This window comes from Nyctibius grandis, chromosome 2 (genome assembly GCF_013368605.1).
Source record: "Nyctibius grandis isolate bNycGra1 chromosome 2, bNycGra1.pri, whole genome shotgun sequence".
In the NCBI taxonomy this organism is placed as follows: Eukaryota; Metazoa; Chordata; class Aves; order Nyctibiiformes; family Nyctibiidae; genus Nyctibius; species Nyctibius grandis.
Window position 1 is genome coordinate 23,101,059 of NC_090659.1, and position 16,587 is coordinate 23,117,645.

Consider the following 16,587-nt stretch of genomic DNA (forward strand, 5'->3'; position numbering starts at 1 on the left):
GGTGTCTGCTTCCTTCCAGGTTGAGGGAGAACCTGGAATATGTCTCTCTCACTCTGGATGAGTGTGGTCACCATGGCCAAGTGTGAAACATTAGGCGTATGTGGAGGCTTCTGCCTGATACTGTACCTGCTTCAGGTAGTTAAATGGGAAAACTGGGATTCTTTCATGGATTGCTCACCTGAGTTCAGTTGAATCTGTTCCACTGAAATAGTATTTAGGGTCTTAGAACTACATGTATTTAAACACTGAAGTGAGGACCAATCATCCTGATAGTAGTAAATCAAAGAGATGGTGTTTGTAGGGGGGGAACATGCAGTGTTTATTTAAAGGAGCTACTGTTCTCTTGTGGTGCTTGCAGTCCTGGCAGGTGTCTGAGCCAGCCAGTTGTCTTAGGGGGGGGCCTTTCTGGATGCATTTTTCAGATACTGCCATGACCCCTAACTGTTAACTATTGGCCTCGCTGAGGTTATAATCACAATAGGTGCAAAACTGTATAAATCTAAAATGTGCAGCAAGAACATGGCAGGTTGGAGGAGGAAATTCTGCAGCCGTTATAGGATGGGAGTGGGACACATAAGGCACATGAACATCAGTTTTTAATTTTAACTCAATCTATTTATTAGCTGAGTGATAAATTGCAGCTCAAAATAGGAGGAAAAAGGGAGAACAGTAAGTTTTAGATCTGTCACTTTGCCTACTCCTTCGATCAGTGTGGTTTTGGTGGGATCAAGCATCTTCCAACATCACTTCTAAGTGCTTTTTTAAGAAACTGATCTTGATTTGGTATAGCTGGCAGGCATTCAGTTCAGAAGGAAGCACACTGTTTCTCTTGCAATGTATAGAATGCCAATGGATTCAAACAACACAACACTTTTTATTAAAGGATAGTTAACTTTAGTAGTATGCTTCAGATACCATGTTTCCCTGTAAAGGAAACTTAAAGCAAAACCTCTTGCATTTGTAAAACAGGAAAACTCTAACCTTCATACTGCAGTACTTGAGAATAGAATATCATTTTGGGTTGTAAAGGCATATTAGTTTCTATTCCTAAATTTATAATGCATTGGCAAGTTTATAAGAGTAATCTTCCAACAGTTTCCACATTAACTAGATCATGCTCATGATGAAATGTAGTGTGTAGTAGCAGTTAACTTCAACAGGAACAGTGGTGTTCTTTTCATCAAAGGTTTCTGTGTGGTTGTTTATTGATTTGAATAAAATATTTTATTTCCAGGCTACTATTTGCTATTGTCTCTCTTGCTTTTTTTTTAGGGATGACTTTGGAAAATGTCTCAGTGTTTGTGTTTTCTGTAACTTTGCTACAGAAGAACTTGTAATAGAGTGTCTAGGCCTAGACACTGGGTATGCAAATCATGAGACACCCACTTCTTGGCTGAAGAGGATTGGGAGAAGGCAGCTGCATGCATCAGTGAAAAGCTATGCCTTTCTTCAGCCTGTCAGTTGCAACAGAGCCTTGAATTCACTGAGCCATGCAAAGCATAGTATCTTCTAATGAAGATGAATAACGTACATTCTCCTTTCTAAGAAAAGGTGTTCTGTTTCTTTTTTTTGCAGTTGTTTGGACATTGAGGTTCTAAATAAAAAAAGACATAGTAGATAAGTAAAAACTACATCAAATCATAACTAACAAACCCTTTTCCCCTTCTACTTTTAATTAAGAAAAACAGTATTTATTTCTCTTATATAGGCTACCTTTCTCTTAACAGGAAATGAATGTCAACCTTAATGGAATAAGCCCAGAGCAAGCAACTGCAAAAGAGTTGCAATTGGGAAACTTATTACTGATAGGATTTGAGGTTGCAATTTATCCCCACTCTCCATGTCTGCTCCCTCTGAGACCAGACTAGTCTACTTGTAGGTAAATTGGGCAAGTGTTACATAGCACCAGTCAAAGGCCTGTCCTGTCTCATCTGATCAATTCATACCAAGTGGGATATAGCCTTATTTATTCACTAACATGGGATTTGGAAGAAAAAACACAAGTTTAGTCAGAGAAGTAATGAAAATTGTCTGCCTACATGCCTTGAATATTAGTTACAGCTGAACTGTCTTTCCTCTTAAAGAGAAAAGTATTATTTTACAGGCACTGAATGTTCTTACATTATCACATTAGTATATAGTGCATGAAATGTGACCCAAAACGGTGGTGCAGCTGATACTGTGAGTACTGTGCCAGTAGACAGAATGATGTTAGAGATCTCTTTTCTTAGAGCTGAAAGTAAGAAATGTAAGGGGGGAAAAATAAAAAATAAAAAAAAAAAAAAATCAAACTGTGAAAGGTGATCTCCTTTTCTGACTTTGGAGACTTCAAAGATTCCTGGACTGAGACAGCAAGCTGATAAGGGTGGCACCAGGTATGAGGGCTTCAGGTTTTCTAATGTGTGGAGAGACAGAGCTATAACTATGGCAAAATGTATGCGTGTATTTAGTGTCCTTAAGAGAGTCTTAGTGTCCAAATCCCTGACAGAAAGGTCTGAACTGTTCTGTCACCAGCCTTATTTGCTGCTTCTTGGTTGGCAGGTTTGATTCTAGCTATGCTGTGGAGCCAGCTGCTGGTTAGTGCCAGCAGGACTAGAAAGCTGCAATAGTAGAACCAGAGGAACCTGAACCAAATTTTCAGGTTATAATGGTTTAAACTCTGAAGGGGCATGCACTGCTGTGCACTTGAGCAGGGGAAGGTTGTGTTGGATCACAGTACAACATGAGTGTCCTAAAAGTGAACAAGAGAGACCTGTAGGGATCCTGCCTAGCTGTACACACTGGTGTAGATGTATTTGTAGGGATTTTAGGTGCACCTTTTCTGGGAATGATGGAGCACAGTTCAGAAATGCTCAAGCTAGCACTGACTAGGGCTATCCTTGGAAACGGGACAACTCCATGTTATGCTAAAGCTTGTTCATCTTGAGAGTTAGCAGGCTTTTCTGGAGTGAATCAGTGAGACAGCTGGAACAGTCCTGTTAAGTCAGCATCTCCAGTAGGAACTAGTAGAATTATACATGAGAAGCAGTTTTTCACAGAAAGTGCCTTAGTTTTTTTTAGGGGATGGAGGAGAGCTTTCAAGGAAATCAGGGATCTGCACAGCTTCAGAATCACCGGGCAGAGTGCTAGAAAGTGGACAGCACCTGTTGCTAATGCCTAGGGATGCTTTGCATCTCTGACCTACAAAATAAGCATTGCTACCCAGGAGGTACCACTGGTGAGGGCACCTGGCAGTCAATCTGCATTGGTGATGCTTTGCTCTTTATAAATCTAACACTAGAGGGATTACCAGGCATTGAAGTAGTAGTTGGCAGCATTCTGACTACAGGAGAAGATACATTTCAAGGAAAAGGCTATCAAGATCATAACTAACTCTTAAACTGGTGCAAGTGGGTAACTAAGCAGATGAGGAAAAGCTGAATAGATCTGAAGACATCTTTGATTTCTCAAGAATTTTGGTAATATTGGACCTTTTCCTAGTAACACTTGGGATACAAAGGAAGCCCAGTGATTTGTGGGGATGTTTTCATAGACATCATAACACTTTCCCACAAATAGTTTGGCTTTAGTGAGCTGATATTTCTGAGCCAGATGTAGTCAACCGATCTGTCCTCACTGGTGCTGCTACCCACATACTGCTGTAGCTTCGCCTGTCTATGAGGAAGTTGTGTGTGTTTCAGCAAAGCCCTCAATAGGCAGTAGGGTGAGGTTGGGTTGATCAGAGGAGAGTGTGCCCTATTCTTCAAGGGGATGGGGGAGTTGGGCTTTGGATGTCCAAGGTGGACTTCTCTTTAAAAGGGACCAAACAATTCCAAACAAGGTAAGTGCAGACTTAATCAGACAGATGCAACATAATCTGGTGAAGGAGAGAAGCCTGCCTGAGATGAACCAGAGTATAATGCCTAGCTAAATGTGAAAACACATTTGAAAATGCTGAAGTCCCAGTTTGAGTGGGGCTGTAGGAGAGAGGTAGAGAGACAGAAAAATAATTCTCATAAAAATCACGAGCATGTCTTTCATTTGAATTCTAGGGCTTTTCATTCCCAAGCTTGAATGTTTTGAGTAATGGGATTCTTGCTGTCTCTCATTTTCTCTTGTAGAAAATATGCTTCTCTTTCAAACCCCCAGAATTCAATTATTTTTGTTTTTAAGATACTGAATACTCTGGATGTTGACTTTTTCAATCAGTGTTAAAATCATGTGCTTAAAATACTCTGAAGAATGCCTTTTATTTGAACTTAAGAGATACTATGTGGTGTTCAGGAAAAAAATCAGAATAACATTCAAATCTGGTTCCTTGAATTCCAAACATGTATTAGTAAAATGTGAGGTAAAAAGGAGACAGAAGTTGGAAACTGCTACAAATCAGAAGCATTAACTTGGTAGGAATGATGAGGAGAAAGAGCATACAAGGCAAAAGGGGATGACTAGGCAGGCAGCTTTCTACAGATGACATGGTGGAAAAATCTGTGGCTTCATAGTTGCTTCATACATATCACTACTCCACTCAGATCTGACAGATACACACTTACCACTGGAAAAGAGAGCAAACGCACTGTTGGCTTGGCACACTTTAAAATGCATGTGCCAGCACACATGTGCCACAGTTTAAGTGGGGCAGCCAAATGCCTAAGGCATGCCAGCTTCATGCTAATTTTCATTTGCCAGTCAGACTTGGCTAGCTATCACTTCTTTCCTTCAGCATATTTTGCAAGCTACTGGACAGCACTAACATCCAAGCCAAGCTAAATGAACCTCTCAAGTAAGATTACAGGAGACCCTGTGTTTCACAGGGCTTTTATTCCGAGTGCTGCCTTGTATTCTTTGCTTGGACTAAAAGCTTGGTGCATTTCCATCCTGGAACTGGATTTACAGGATGGATCTGCAGATGCAGAAACATTGGTAGCAAAGGATCTAGCATTAATATTGTAAACTGAAAAAAAAAAACCCCCAAGTTGCAGATCATCTGAATTCTAGCAATATCTGTTGCGGTCATGCTATTTAAGCCTTTAATAGATGTTTTTGTCTGACTGTGCTGTGTCAGGCAGCACACAGCTGTATCTAAGCAAATGTTACCTGCTCTCTGCATGAAACTTCTAAGGAACCTATTTTCTGTCTAGTCATGGGATGAGTGTGTTGGAATATTAACAAAATGAATGCATGACTGTTTTCTGGAGAAGCACAATAGAGTTTTTTTAAATGGCATTGAATGATGGTTTGCCATGTTCGTGTCTGAATAAGGTGAAAAATCTAGTTGAGTAACTTTTTTCTTTTGCTTCATATGCAAGGTGCAAAGTGCAGAATGGAGCCTAGTACATAATGGGAGACTGAAGGTGGAAGCAATGACTAATGACTACTTGGAGTGGAGAAACTTGCAAGTTTTCATTGAACTTCAATTGAAAAACACAGTTCTGTGGACGGAGAGTGTTTGAAACAATGTGGGGAAGCTTTTGCTACATCTGCCTGACCACATATCCCCTGGATTTATTCCATGGCTACAGCACTGCAGGAACTGTAGAGCATTTAGTCTTAGGGCAGGTAACCTGGTGGGTCTGTCCTGGGGCTGGGGACCCCTGGGAACTACCTGCAGCTGCTCAGTGAAAATTGCTTTCTTCTCTGGTGCTAGTGACAATGAAGCTGATAGCAGCATTAATTTTACTGAGCAGCTGCAGGGTCCTGGAAGCTTATGATTTGTGGAAAACCCTATTTTTTGTTCAGCTCTTGGACAGAGCTAGTGACCTGGCTTTCCTTCTGCTTGCTGTATGTGAGTTATTTTATTGCTGTCCCTGATTTCTGGGGCAATCAAGGTGACCTTGTGCATCACTCTGTCCATTTTCCTTTTTAGTATGGCAGGGTTGTTTTTAACAGCTTGGCTGCTGTTTAGACTCACGGTACCAGGAGACAGCTTTCCTCTGAACTGCATCACTCTTCAAACACAGCAGCTCCTCAAAGTCTCAGCGGGTCAGTTCTGATACAGATTTGAACAATGTGGGACAAATCCTCTGTCAAGTGAGACCCCATTTTGAGGCAGCTTCAGCAGCCAATTCAGGGTTCCCCTTGCATGAATCTCCTTGCGGCACAGAGCCAGAGATAATAGGTTTGCGTCATCTCTGTGCAGCCCCTGGGGAGGGTGTGTTGCCAAGGCTGCATGCAGCGTGCTCTCAATCCAGTGATTCCCCTGCTACTGGAATAGCCCTAAAGAAGTTACTGTCATAACTGCGGATGGCTGGGAGGCTGCTCGGAGTTGCTCTCTGTGAGCAGACTGGCTGCCTGGGGATTTGAGGAGTAAAGTAAGTGACACATAAACATCCTTGCAGCTTCGTGTTGCTGTTGTCTTAAAAATCAGAAGGCTTTGCCTTAGGGTGAAGGCAGAAAGTTCCTTCGCATGGCAACTTGAAACTGACATAATTAATACCTTTTAAAAACCTGGCTGGCCAGTTACTAGTGCAGTCTAACAGACTGTAATAACATCCATTTACCTCTGAAATATGTAGGGAAATAGGAAGAAAGTGAGAACAATTTTTTTAATTTTACATCTAGAAATAAGCAAAAAAGCCAACAGAAAAAATCCCAGAGTTTTTGCAGTCTGGGAAGAAGCAGTCTGTTTTAATAATGATAGCCAATATGATCAGCTATGAAGCAATTTGTCAGTGCAGACTTTTGCCATTAATAACCCAAGCTGTCCCTTGAAGACAGCCTCTAACTCAATTACAGCTGGTTTTGTAGCTCAGCAAATTAAATTACTCTAAACTTCAGAAGGGTTTGGAAGAATGAAATATAAAGTAAATATTTGTTACAAAACCACCATCCATATTCAGTTATATCATGCCTAGGCAAGGATCCCAACCCCTTAATTGGCTTAGTGCACTCTTCCTATCTGGGGATGCTAATATTAAAGGATACCCAAGACACCACATAAATCCAAATGCTTTTCCGAGATCCCCAAGGCTCTGATTTGCTCCTAATCTGATGCCACACTCAGTTGCCATCAGCTGTCTGTTTTGCCTGTGCAGGTGGCCAAGGCTTATAATTTAGCCTGCAGGGATGTACCAGTGTTGCTCCATGTTTTGCTCATTGCAGAGTAAAGATTGCTAGGAGGTAATGCAACATCCCAGGGAGATAAGCATGCTTTGTTTTGTGGTATGAAGCACTGTCTCGCTCAGATTTTCAGTTCCCAAAATTGCAGTGCCTTCTCCCCATGGTACCATCTGCTATCTGTTCCATTGCCATTGTACAACTGTTTGTGCATCAGAGATGTCAACTACATTACTGATCAACAGAAAGAATTAAAATATGTATTTTTTTTTTAGCTGGATCACTTCAATGATTGTCTTCAACATGGCTCTGCCGAAGGATTATTTTTAACTTGAATAATTTTAGTACTTCTGTTTTCTGTATGTCCTTGCAAACAATTGTATCCAAACAAACAAGGTCTTGGGGATGGGAAGGTGTGGCTGGACTGGGCTAGACTGGGAAGTAGGAGTTGTTAAGGAAGGTTTCCTGCCCAAAAATGCCCTTTTTGGAACTGTAGTGCCAGGTCTGATGCTACCAATAAATAAGAAATAATAGGAGAGAAAAGAGACCACCTTAAGAACCTCAGTAATTTCTCATTTATACCATCTAGCTTAATCAATGTTTTTCATGTAATTGAAATATTCCTCTATGGTCACCTTGATGTTTCTTCTTTATCAGTTTCCAGTGTAATTAGAATATGGGCTGTATCACCCATCTCCAAATGAGAGCTGAGGTAAATTTTTGGCAAATGATGTGAGAAGGCTTATTCTGTAGTTGATTTTACCCTCTTTGCCCTTTGCTAAACAAAACCTAACATGCAGTTTAGAGAAATTCTACAGTACCACATTGATGTTTCAACTCTACTCATGCGAGTAATTTTGCTGAATTGAAGACAACTAGTTTTCCACATATGAGTTACCCCTGTAAATAAGCCTTGCAGGATCAAATCCTCCTGCAGAAAAAAGGATTACTTCTCATGGCTGGCATGGTCATTAACAGGATTTGGGAAATACATTCTTGCAGCTGCTTTCAAAATTAACTTCAAAGATTCCGTTAATCCCTGCCTCAGGAAAAAAAAAAATTGATTACAATGTCTTTGGAGAAGTATATGCTTAATGTTTTAATTCGAAATATGCTAATAACCTAAATATTAAGCAAGCTACTGTTTGTGCTAATTATGTTGATTACATTTGGTGTTGGTGTAAATATTCTGTTTAGAACATTATATTGAATCTGAATACAAAATCAGCAGGTTATCACTGTGCTGATTTATGTTACAGCCCAGCATTGGCAAAAGTGGGGCACAGTGAAAGTTCTCTATTATAATATTTAAAAACAGTATTGTAAGTGGGTTCTTATGTCTCAGACAGTGATTCTCTCTGCCCATTTTCATCAGGTGCCTCCTTATTTAACCTGGAAGTGTGCTGGGTACTGAAGCTCTGTCTGTGTACATTCTGAAGTGCCTGTTCTGAGGATTTACCTCAAGCCAAAAGCTCTGGACGAAAATGAACAAATCACACCTCTTAAATCATGGCAAGTGCCCTAACTCTGCTAACATCCAGATTAAGGCACTCTGCCCATTGGTGGAGTATGCATTTTGCATAGGCATGTAAATAAAATGTGTTTTACATGGACAGTGACCACACTGCAAACAAAATCACCCAGGAACAGGGTCTGCAACCCTGTCTTTCAACTATCTGGAGAAGCTCCAGCTTCAAGGTTACTCCTTCAGTTCTGATTGCTCTTTCTGTGCCTGCTTGTCCAGTGGATCAACAGGAGAGCCAGGGCTTTCCACCAGCATGCTTCCCTGTGCTGTCTCATGGGAGCTGTGGGTTCACAGTAAACAGTACCTAAACCTGTGTGTCATCCTTCCTGGAGAAATGCAGCAACTAGTACATCAGCAGTCAACTTGGTAAATTGTCTGCTTTTCATGCAGGCTGCAGCTTCTGTGGACTGCTATACCCTGAATGTAGTGTTTTCCTTCTGTATTTGAAAGCAGTGTTTGAGACTTAATTTCCACCAGTGTACATGGCTGTCAAAGATGTAAGGATATGAATGCTGAGGTCCAGGTTGTGGCCTTTATAGAAAGATGAAAGGAAATTGTGAAGAGATTCTATCTTTCCGGAATCATTGCAATAGCAGGAGCCAGGCACTGGTCCACAGTGTCTAGAAGGAAAATAATCTGTAGTTATCCACAGCCTTTTTGTTAATTTCTGACAAATATTACTGTGGTTTCTAGGATGACAATGTGCATGTGTGCGCATACTCATGTGCCTTCAGTGTACAAAAAACATAGAAAAACCAGTGCTGGTCACTGTGCCAACTTTTAGCTGTTGCAGTTTGAATCCCATCTGTTCATCTCAGCCCACCTGTGGAGTCTTAATTTATTAAAATAGCTATAGGAGAGCCTTAATAAAATTAAGGACAATCAAGAGCTAGTCAAGTAGAACACTGCTTGACCCATGAAGGTAATTACAGAAATCATTGGAGTGCCAGGGATCGTTTAGTTTTGACAGCCGGTATTGAAAGATAGATTCTGGCACTCTTGTTCTGGCAATATTATGCTGCCCTGGCAACACAAGACAGCCAGAAAACTGGCTATAGAAAACTCCCCTTGCATAAAGAAGGATGCAGAGGAGGTGCTGCATAGGCAAGGGTAGAAGCTGTATCCTAATGAACTGAGATCCTAGGGTGAGAGCAGCTAGGGAAAAGTGGTAGCCTCCATAAAGTCACTTCTACCAGAAATGTATGGTGATAACCAGGAGTGAACTGCTTTGTACTGAAGTATATGTTGATAAATATTTTTCCTTTCTGTCAGGTGCCCAGAAAATGTGGTCTGTGATTTCTTAGAACGATGTGTAAGACAGAAGTAACAGACACATTGTCAGATTTCCCCATCACTCTGACAAAATAGTGGCTAGATGTCTGTACTTGATGCAATTACCTTAAATGTGGGCTTTGAAGGACACTTTCATCTCATAAATACTCAGTACCACGTCTATAAAAGCATGGGGAAGAACACACAGGAACTTGTAAAGGAGGCACAAATAGACCAGTGAGGAAGTTTACTTATGTTGCTTCTAATGCAATTTTCATAACTATATTCAAGCTTCTCTCTGGGATTCTTCAGTTCTGTCTGCACATGTTCTTTAGGTGACTAGCTGTTACTGATGGGAATGAACCTGTACGTTACAGGAGTTGGTTTGGGATTTACCATCTGGCTGTATTGCAGACCAGTTTTGAGAAGACTTATAATAGGAGACAACAAGTGAAATGTCAGAATTTGTGCATGGCTTGCCAGTGGTACACCTTATCTCTCCCAACTGTCCATCTTCAAGCTTTTGATACATAATTCCAAAAAATGCAGTGGTGCTAATATTCCAGTCACAATTATTTGGAGGCCAGGTATCCCTTGGCAGCTTCAGTAAACAAAATCTTCCTGTCACAGCAACATCATTTTTCCTGCTCTTAACTTTTTATCTTAAATATGGTAATATTTTTTGTCTTTCTAATTACCAAATTAACTGTTGTGGTCAAGAGTAATGTTTTTTACACCTAAATGTGTGAAATGACCAGTGATATAGTTTCAAGTCAATGCATGACATTAGAAAGAGGTTGTCAAACATAGTGAAACAGAAATCTCCAGTAAAGAAGAGTTTAACCTGATTAATCACATTCAAATCCTGAATTCTAGAGAGTGTATCCACTCATTCCAGGTCATAGATGCTTGATTCTTGCCCCTACTTAGATTTTGGATCTTCATTTAATTTGACATACAGCTTGTGTTCTTTACTAGAGTACGAAAGAAAAGCAATTGCAAAACTCCTGTTGATTGCAGTAGGTTCAGGATATCACCTCATCACATAATTATTTTCAAGTGGCATGTATGCATAGTGTATTGATCTAGTGGCAAAAGCTGATGTTTGCCTCAATGCCCACTGCTTGTTTTTAAATTGAATGTGTTTTCTTCCTGGTGTTTTTCAATAGCAAATTTATACCTGGTGTTAAAAAGCAGGGAGAACTCTGGATTCTTAGAACCAGAGGACTTGACTATAATATGGCTGGACAAGAGGTACAGGGAAGAGGAGGCTATGTGAAGTATGTAGGTTCTACATTTGATAGGGTCTTCTGTTCTGTGTTTTTAATCCAGATTTCTCTAATTAATTCTTTAGTGTGTAGGAAGTGTGCATGCTAATGTAATGTCCTCAAAATTCTACCTAGGGGAAACTAAAAAACATACTATGAACCTTCAGGCAGTAATGGTTATGTACTAAGTATGCTTTGGGATCTACCTATGTATACAGTCTAATGAACTTCAACTGGGGCTTACTTCACTAGTCTAAAACTGCCAGTATCTTCAAAGATCAACCAACACTAAGTAAAGATCATCCTGTAAGAACTGTTTCTTATGTTGTTCCTGGATAAAGTCAACCCTAATTGTCCTAATTTGAGGAACTGTACAGGAAGTATTTAGTCCTGAAAAGCAGCAGGTAGAAACTGCTGTATATCCTGGTCATTCTGCTGTTGACTAGGAAGCTTTCCTTACTTGGAAAACATAAAGTCCTTAAGCAGACATTTACAGTGACATTTTTATTTGCAGGAAGATTATAAATTTGTAAAAGGTATTTTTTCAGTACTTTTTTATTTTAAGGCTAAAGCAGATGAACTCTTTAATTAAAGCAGAAGGCTATGAAAAATATAAGGGACGATAAAAATAGTTTGATTCAATTTATCTCATACAGAGAAAATTTTTTATGGAGAACAGATGGTAGTGCAGAATAAAGGCTTGCTTGGCACACAGCTGGCTGACCCACACCCATTTTTGTGCTTCATTGTGCCACATGTATTTCCTTCTGTCACACATGTAGTGCCATTTGTTAGGGGTGAACCAGGTAGCAAAACAAGGCTTAAGAAAAGCTTAGGATATGCCCAGACTTCATTGCTGTTTCTCTTGTCAATGAGTACAGAACATCCTAATAACATTTCATATGTGTCAATTAAATTATTTTTTGTCCGGAGTCAAGTCTACACTGACTTTCTGCTATTCACTTTACAAAAACTTCCCACTGTTTCTGTTCTCTTAATTCTACCCTTGGGTGCTCTTTCTTTCTTTCATGTAGAAAAAAAATGCACTTTTGAAAATCTGCAGCCACTGCTTTACTGGGATACAGCCTGCTGTACCTTGTTGGCCCTGCACTGAGATGAACGAGTGGAACAATGTTATTACTGTAAGGGCTCATTTGTCAGAGAACTTTCTGGCAGTTTCATGTCCCTGATCTTGTGCTTTCTGTGGCTCATCAAAAACCAAACAACCCCTCTGCCCCCAAAAATTCTATAATCAACACCTGGCTACAATCCCCAACACTGAGGTGCTAATTGGAAGCATAACTGAAAAGGTCAGGCTATTTCAAGACAAGAGAATGTAAGATTCAAGGCAATAATTGGGCTTGCGGTGCAGCAGGGGCTAGAAGAATGAGTGTTAAATTACTGCAGCAGATTTTCTGTTCTTCTTGAAAAGTCCTCTGGGCTCTAAGTTCACTTTTGACCTTAGTTTGTACACCTAGGGGACTAATTTAGTACAGTTTTTCATACCACATTAACTAGCTGCTGTGTATAGCACTGAGAATTTAACAGAAAAGTAAACCTGTTCTTTTCTTACTGGGATTTTGGGCATATGGCAGTAGTCCTTTTTCCTTCCTCTTCTGACAAATTGGGAGCGACTTTGATTTTAGAGACATTTTTAATGATGTGCCTTTGTTTTCTAAAACTACGGAGTTAAAAATTAATATAGCCCCAAGCAGTCATAAACTATGTTTCCTCCTATGCAACATAGCAACAAAACTGTTTATCCTGTTTTACTGTGTAGTTATTACAGTTTTCCACTCATGTTCACTTTGGCTCTGATGTTTCTTCTTCAATGCCTAGTGGAAAGCTTATTCAATGCTTCTGCCCTGGTGCTTGCCTTAGAAAATGCTGGGGGGTTTTAGAAGTAATCTTTGAATGAAGGAAGCTGGCTACAAGTTATAGGAAACAGAAAACATTAGACTGCTTTTATCTTTTAAAATATAGTCAACAACTCGGGGATTTTCTGTTTAAAAACAAACCCTAGAAGTTAATATTGTTTTTCTTGTATTTCATTGATTTTAATTTGATTTGTTGCATCTGAGGACAATATCTGTTATACCAGCTTTTGGAGGGCTTTCATCCATTGCTTCTTGAAAATACTCTTGTAACTCCTCCTCATGTTTAGTCTTTTTGTGTTCTGAAGGACACAAAAATGCTAAGCTTTGTTTTGCAGCCTGTGATAGCATTATGAAAGGTGGTGAAAAAAACAAATAGCTCCAGTTGCTAATAATACCAGCATCTTGAAAATGTTTTAAAAAATCAGTCCACTGAATGTATTGAAATAAAAGGCTAAAGGCTTTGCAGGTGGATGATCACATTGTGTATGGCTTTTTCATACGTTTCAATGCCTAGTTAAAGAAACTGATTTTCACTTTCAAATCCATTGCACTCACTTGGAAGACAGCACAGTGCTTATAGATCAAAATATGTATATAACTGAAGGAAAGGCTCTCAGAAGCTTGTTTGGCAGACTTTCAGGCTTCATTCTGTGTATGCCCAGTGGTCACCAATCAAATGAATGGCTGTAGAATACTTAGACTGATTTTAGACTTCAAGAAAAATCTTGACCTCGTGAACAGAAAAACCTTCATTCACAAAAGCCAAGCTTTTATTCATTTTCCTTGACAACTTTCCCCTTTCCCTAAGGGGAAATCCTGAGACACGAAATAAATGTGTGGATCCATATTCCAGCACTCCATCAATAGCAGACCAAACCTGACAGGTATAGCCTAGGGAGGAAAGAAAGGTTTCATAACAGCTAAGTAGCACAGCCTGAAACACTCAGGAAATAAGACAACTTGAAAAAGCATTTAAAAATAAACAGGGGAGAAAAAAGCAATATAGCTACCATTTTATAGATAAGAAAAATCCAGTACTTTGGGTTTTTTTGGGAGGTCCCAGTAAATTAACACTAAAATCTAGTTTCAAATGTGGATTGAAATTGAAATATGGAAATATTAACCAACCTTTAAATGGAGGCATAAAGGTTAATATCTAGCAAAACAGGTTGTTGGGTGGATTTATTGATTTCTGGCTGTTGGTAACGTATGCTTTTGTAGAAGATGTTTATCCCTTTAGAATCCCATTTTTTGACATTATTGGCCAAGTTTTCTCTCCTGTCTTGGCTCTGAGGTTCCAGGGAGAAACAAATATATTTCCATCATATGGGGAGACTGTAGCGGTGGTTATAGACTGAGTCGTTTTCTCTAGGGATTGTCTGTCTTATTGCATGGAGTGAGAGATGAGGCAGAGCCAGTAGACCAGAGATATATGCACTGAAGTCTGCCACGGAGAAGAGGGTGAGAAACCTCATCACTGGCATGTGGATGCATGATAGACCATATGTAGCTCTTTTGTATTCTTCTGAGGGATTTGAAGAGCTTTCTTTGCCCCTTTGTCTTCTATAATAAAAGCTAAGAGTACACATGAAGGTTTTGTACTTAGGTTGTGATTAGCTCTGTATACACAGAATACCCTGAAAATACCACCGCTATGGGAGATGAAGGACAGAAACCAGAGCAGTAGAGAAGGTTTTAACCAGATATTCTAGAGTAAATACCTTCAGATAAGTATGCCTGTATGAATTTTCATAAGAGAATTGATATAACTGTCCATATTTTGGTACAAACCATTTGGCTTGCAGTGTGACTGCAGCTGTTAACTTTCCTGATGCATGAGGATGTGTTGCCTCTGGCTGAATGCAACTGGATTTATTCAGTGAATTTAATACTCCTAGTTTTTTGTGTACAACCCTAGAGGATGAATTGTTTAGTCTATTTCAGTAATATACACAAGTATGAATAATTTTACATAAGAAATGCAAGTTTTGCCATACTTGCCAAAGTACCTTAATTCCACCTGTGAGATGCTTTCTCTGGGAGATGCAGCATAATTTTCATAAAGTGACCATTCTTAAGCTAGAAAGTTACCTAGCAGTGTAACTACACTAATACAGCTCTGCCACTGTGAATATTTATTTGGACTGCACTGGTGTTTGCCACATGTTACTTAGTAGAGTGACTTGAATCAGTTTGTTTCGTGGAAAGTCATGAGGCTATTCCTTGGACAGAGTGAAATGAAGTGGGAAGTTCCATCTACGCTTGTGGCCGAAGTGGAAAGATGAGTCAGTCTTCTGGCCAAAGTCAGGTCAGAAGAATCATGGAAATAGAGGCACAGCAGGGACCTGAAGAGAGGTCCTACTGTAGCTCATACCCTTGCACTGCTGGAAACTTGATTACACATATCCTGTCACTAACATAATTATATACAGTTGCACACATAGTTACACAGCTGTACCTGAACGGTACTGAGCATTCCTCTTCTGACTGGTAGTGTTTCAAAGCAACATTGCTTGAGGGTGAATGACTGTCCAAGATATTGAGGAGAAATCAGGCTGTAACTGCTAGTAATTCCAAGGGGAAAATGCACATTCAAGTTTGTTTTAACCACTTTTTCTTTTTTTTCTTTCCCCTAACAGAGACAGGGAACCGGAGCTACTAATGGAAAAGACAAGACATCTGGTGAGAATGGTAAGGGTAGACTGTATTTCTTGATGGAGATTATTGAGTCAAATTGAGCCAAAATATTTTTTACTGTAATGTCAGGTAGCAATGGCCTTGGTTTCATATCTTTTGAATGTGTTTTGAAAAGTGGAAGGGCTTCAGTGGGATTGTTTTCTTTATATTTGTATGTTCAAATCATCTGCTACAGTAGAGATCTGATTCTGAGCTCGTACTATGGTAAACCAAAGGACTCTGTAGAAGGCAGTGCAAATACAAATGAGGCTAGAACAAGACAGTGTTAAGTATGTGTGAAAAGAACACCAAGAGACTAAGTTAAGTATTATGAGTGGCTGCTATGTGAATGGGGAAGGTGAACAAACATAAACTAATTACAAAGAACTTGCTCATAAACATAGTTTCTGTGGTCTGGTTCATCTCACCTAATTTTAGGCCCATAACTTAAGATACCAAAGTGAGAAGCCACTTGCATAGAACTCATTTGAGTGTTGCTAGAGACAGATAGGCTACGGATGGAGCAGCTCACATGGAAGGACCATATGACAATAGGCTCTGAACTTCAGCACTGTACATGAGCAAATCTGGACTCATGCTCCACTGCTCTAAGGGGTGAGTCATTGTTTTTTTCAAACTTTAACAAAGAGGTTGGCAGGAACAAGTTTCAACCTCTTAAGTGGCACAAACAATTCTAATTGGAAAATGTTGATTTTATATTTTTTTTTTTGCCCCCAAAGACAGTCAAACTGAATTTTCAGTGAAAACAGCAATTGTTTTTTAGTTGAAATCTCATTTTATTTCCTATAGGAGGAAGAAATGCTTTACACACAAATGATCACCTGGTTAAAATGCAGTTACCATCAGAAATGTTTTTCACAGGAAAACATTTTGATCAGCTTTATATACCCAGCTGAATATGAGGCAGAATCAG

At 39.6% G+C, this 16,587-nt stretch overlaps 1 protein-coding gene across 1 annotated transcript in view; it reads left to right on the top strand.

Moving 5' to 3' along the window:
* Positions 1 to 16,587, top strand: part of PCP4 (Purkinje cell protein 4) — a 56,837-nt gene that overhangs the window by 4,201 nt on the left and 36,049 nt on the right. The window contains exon 2 of the mRNA XM_068395452.1: positions 15,617 to 15,668. Within this exon, the coding sequence (XP_068251553.1) occupies positions 15,617 to 15,668 (52 nt within the window). The remainder of the gene's footprint in view (positions 1 to 15,616; positions 15,669 to 16,587) is intronic.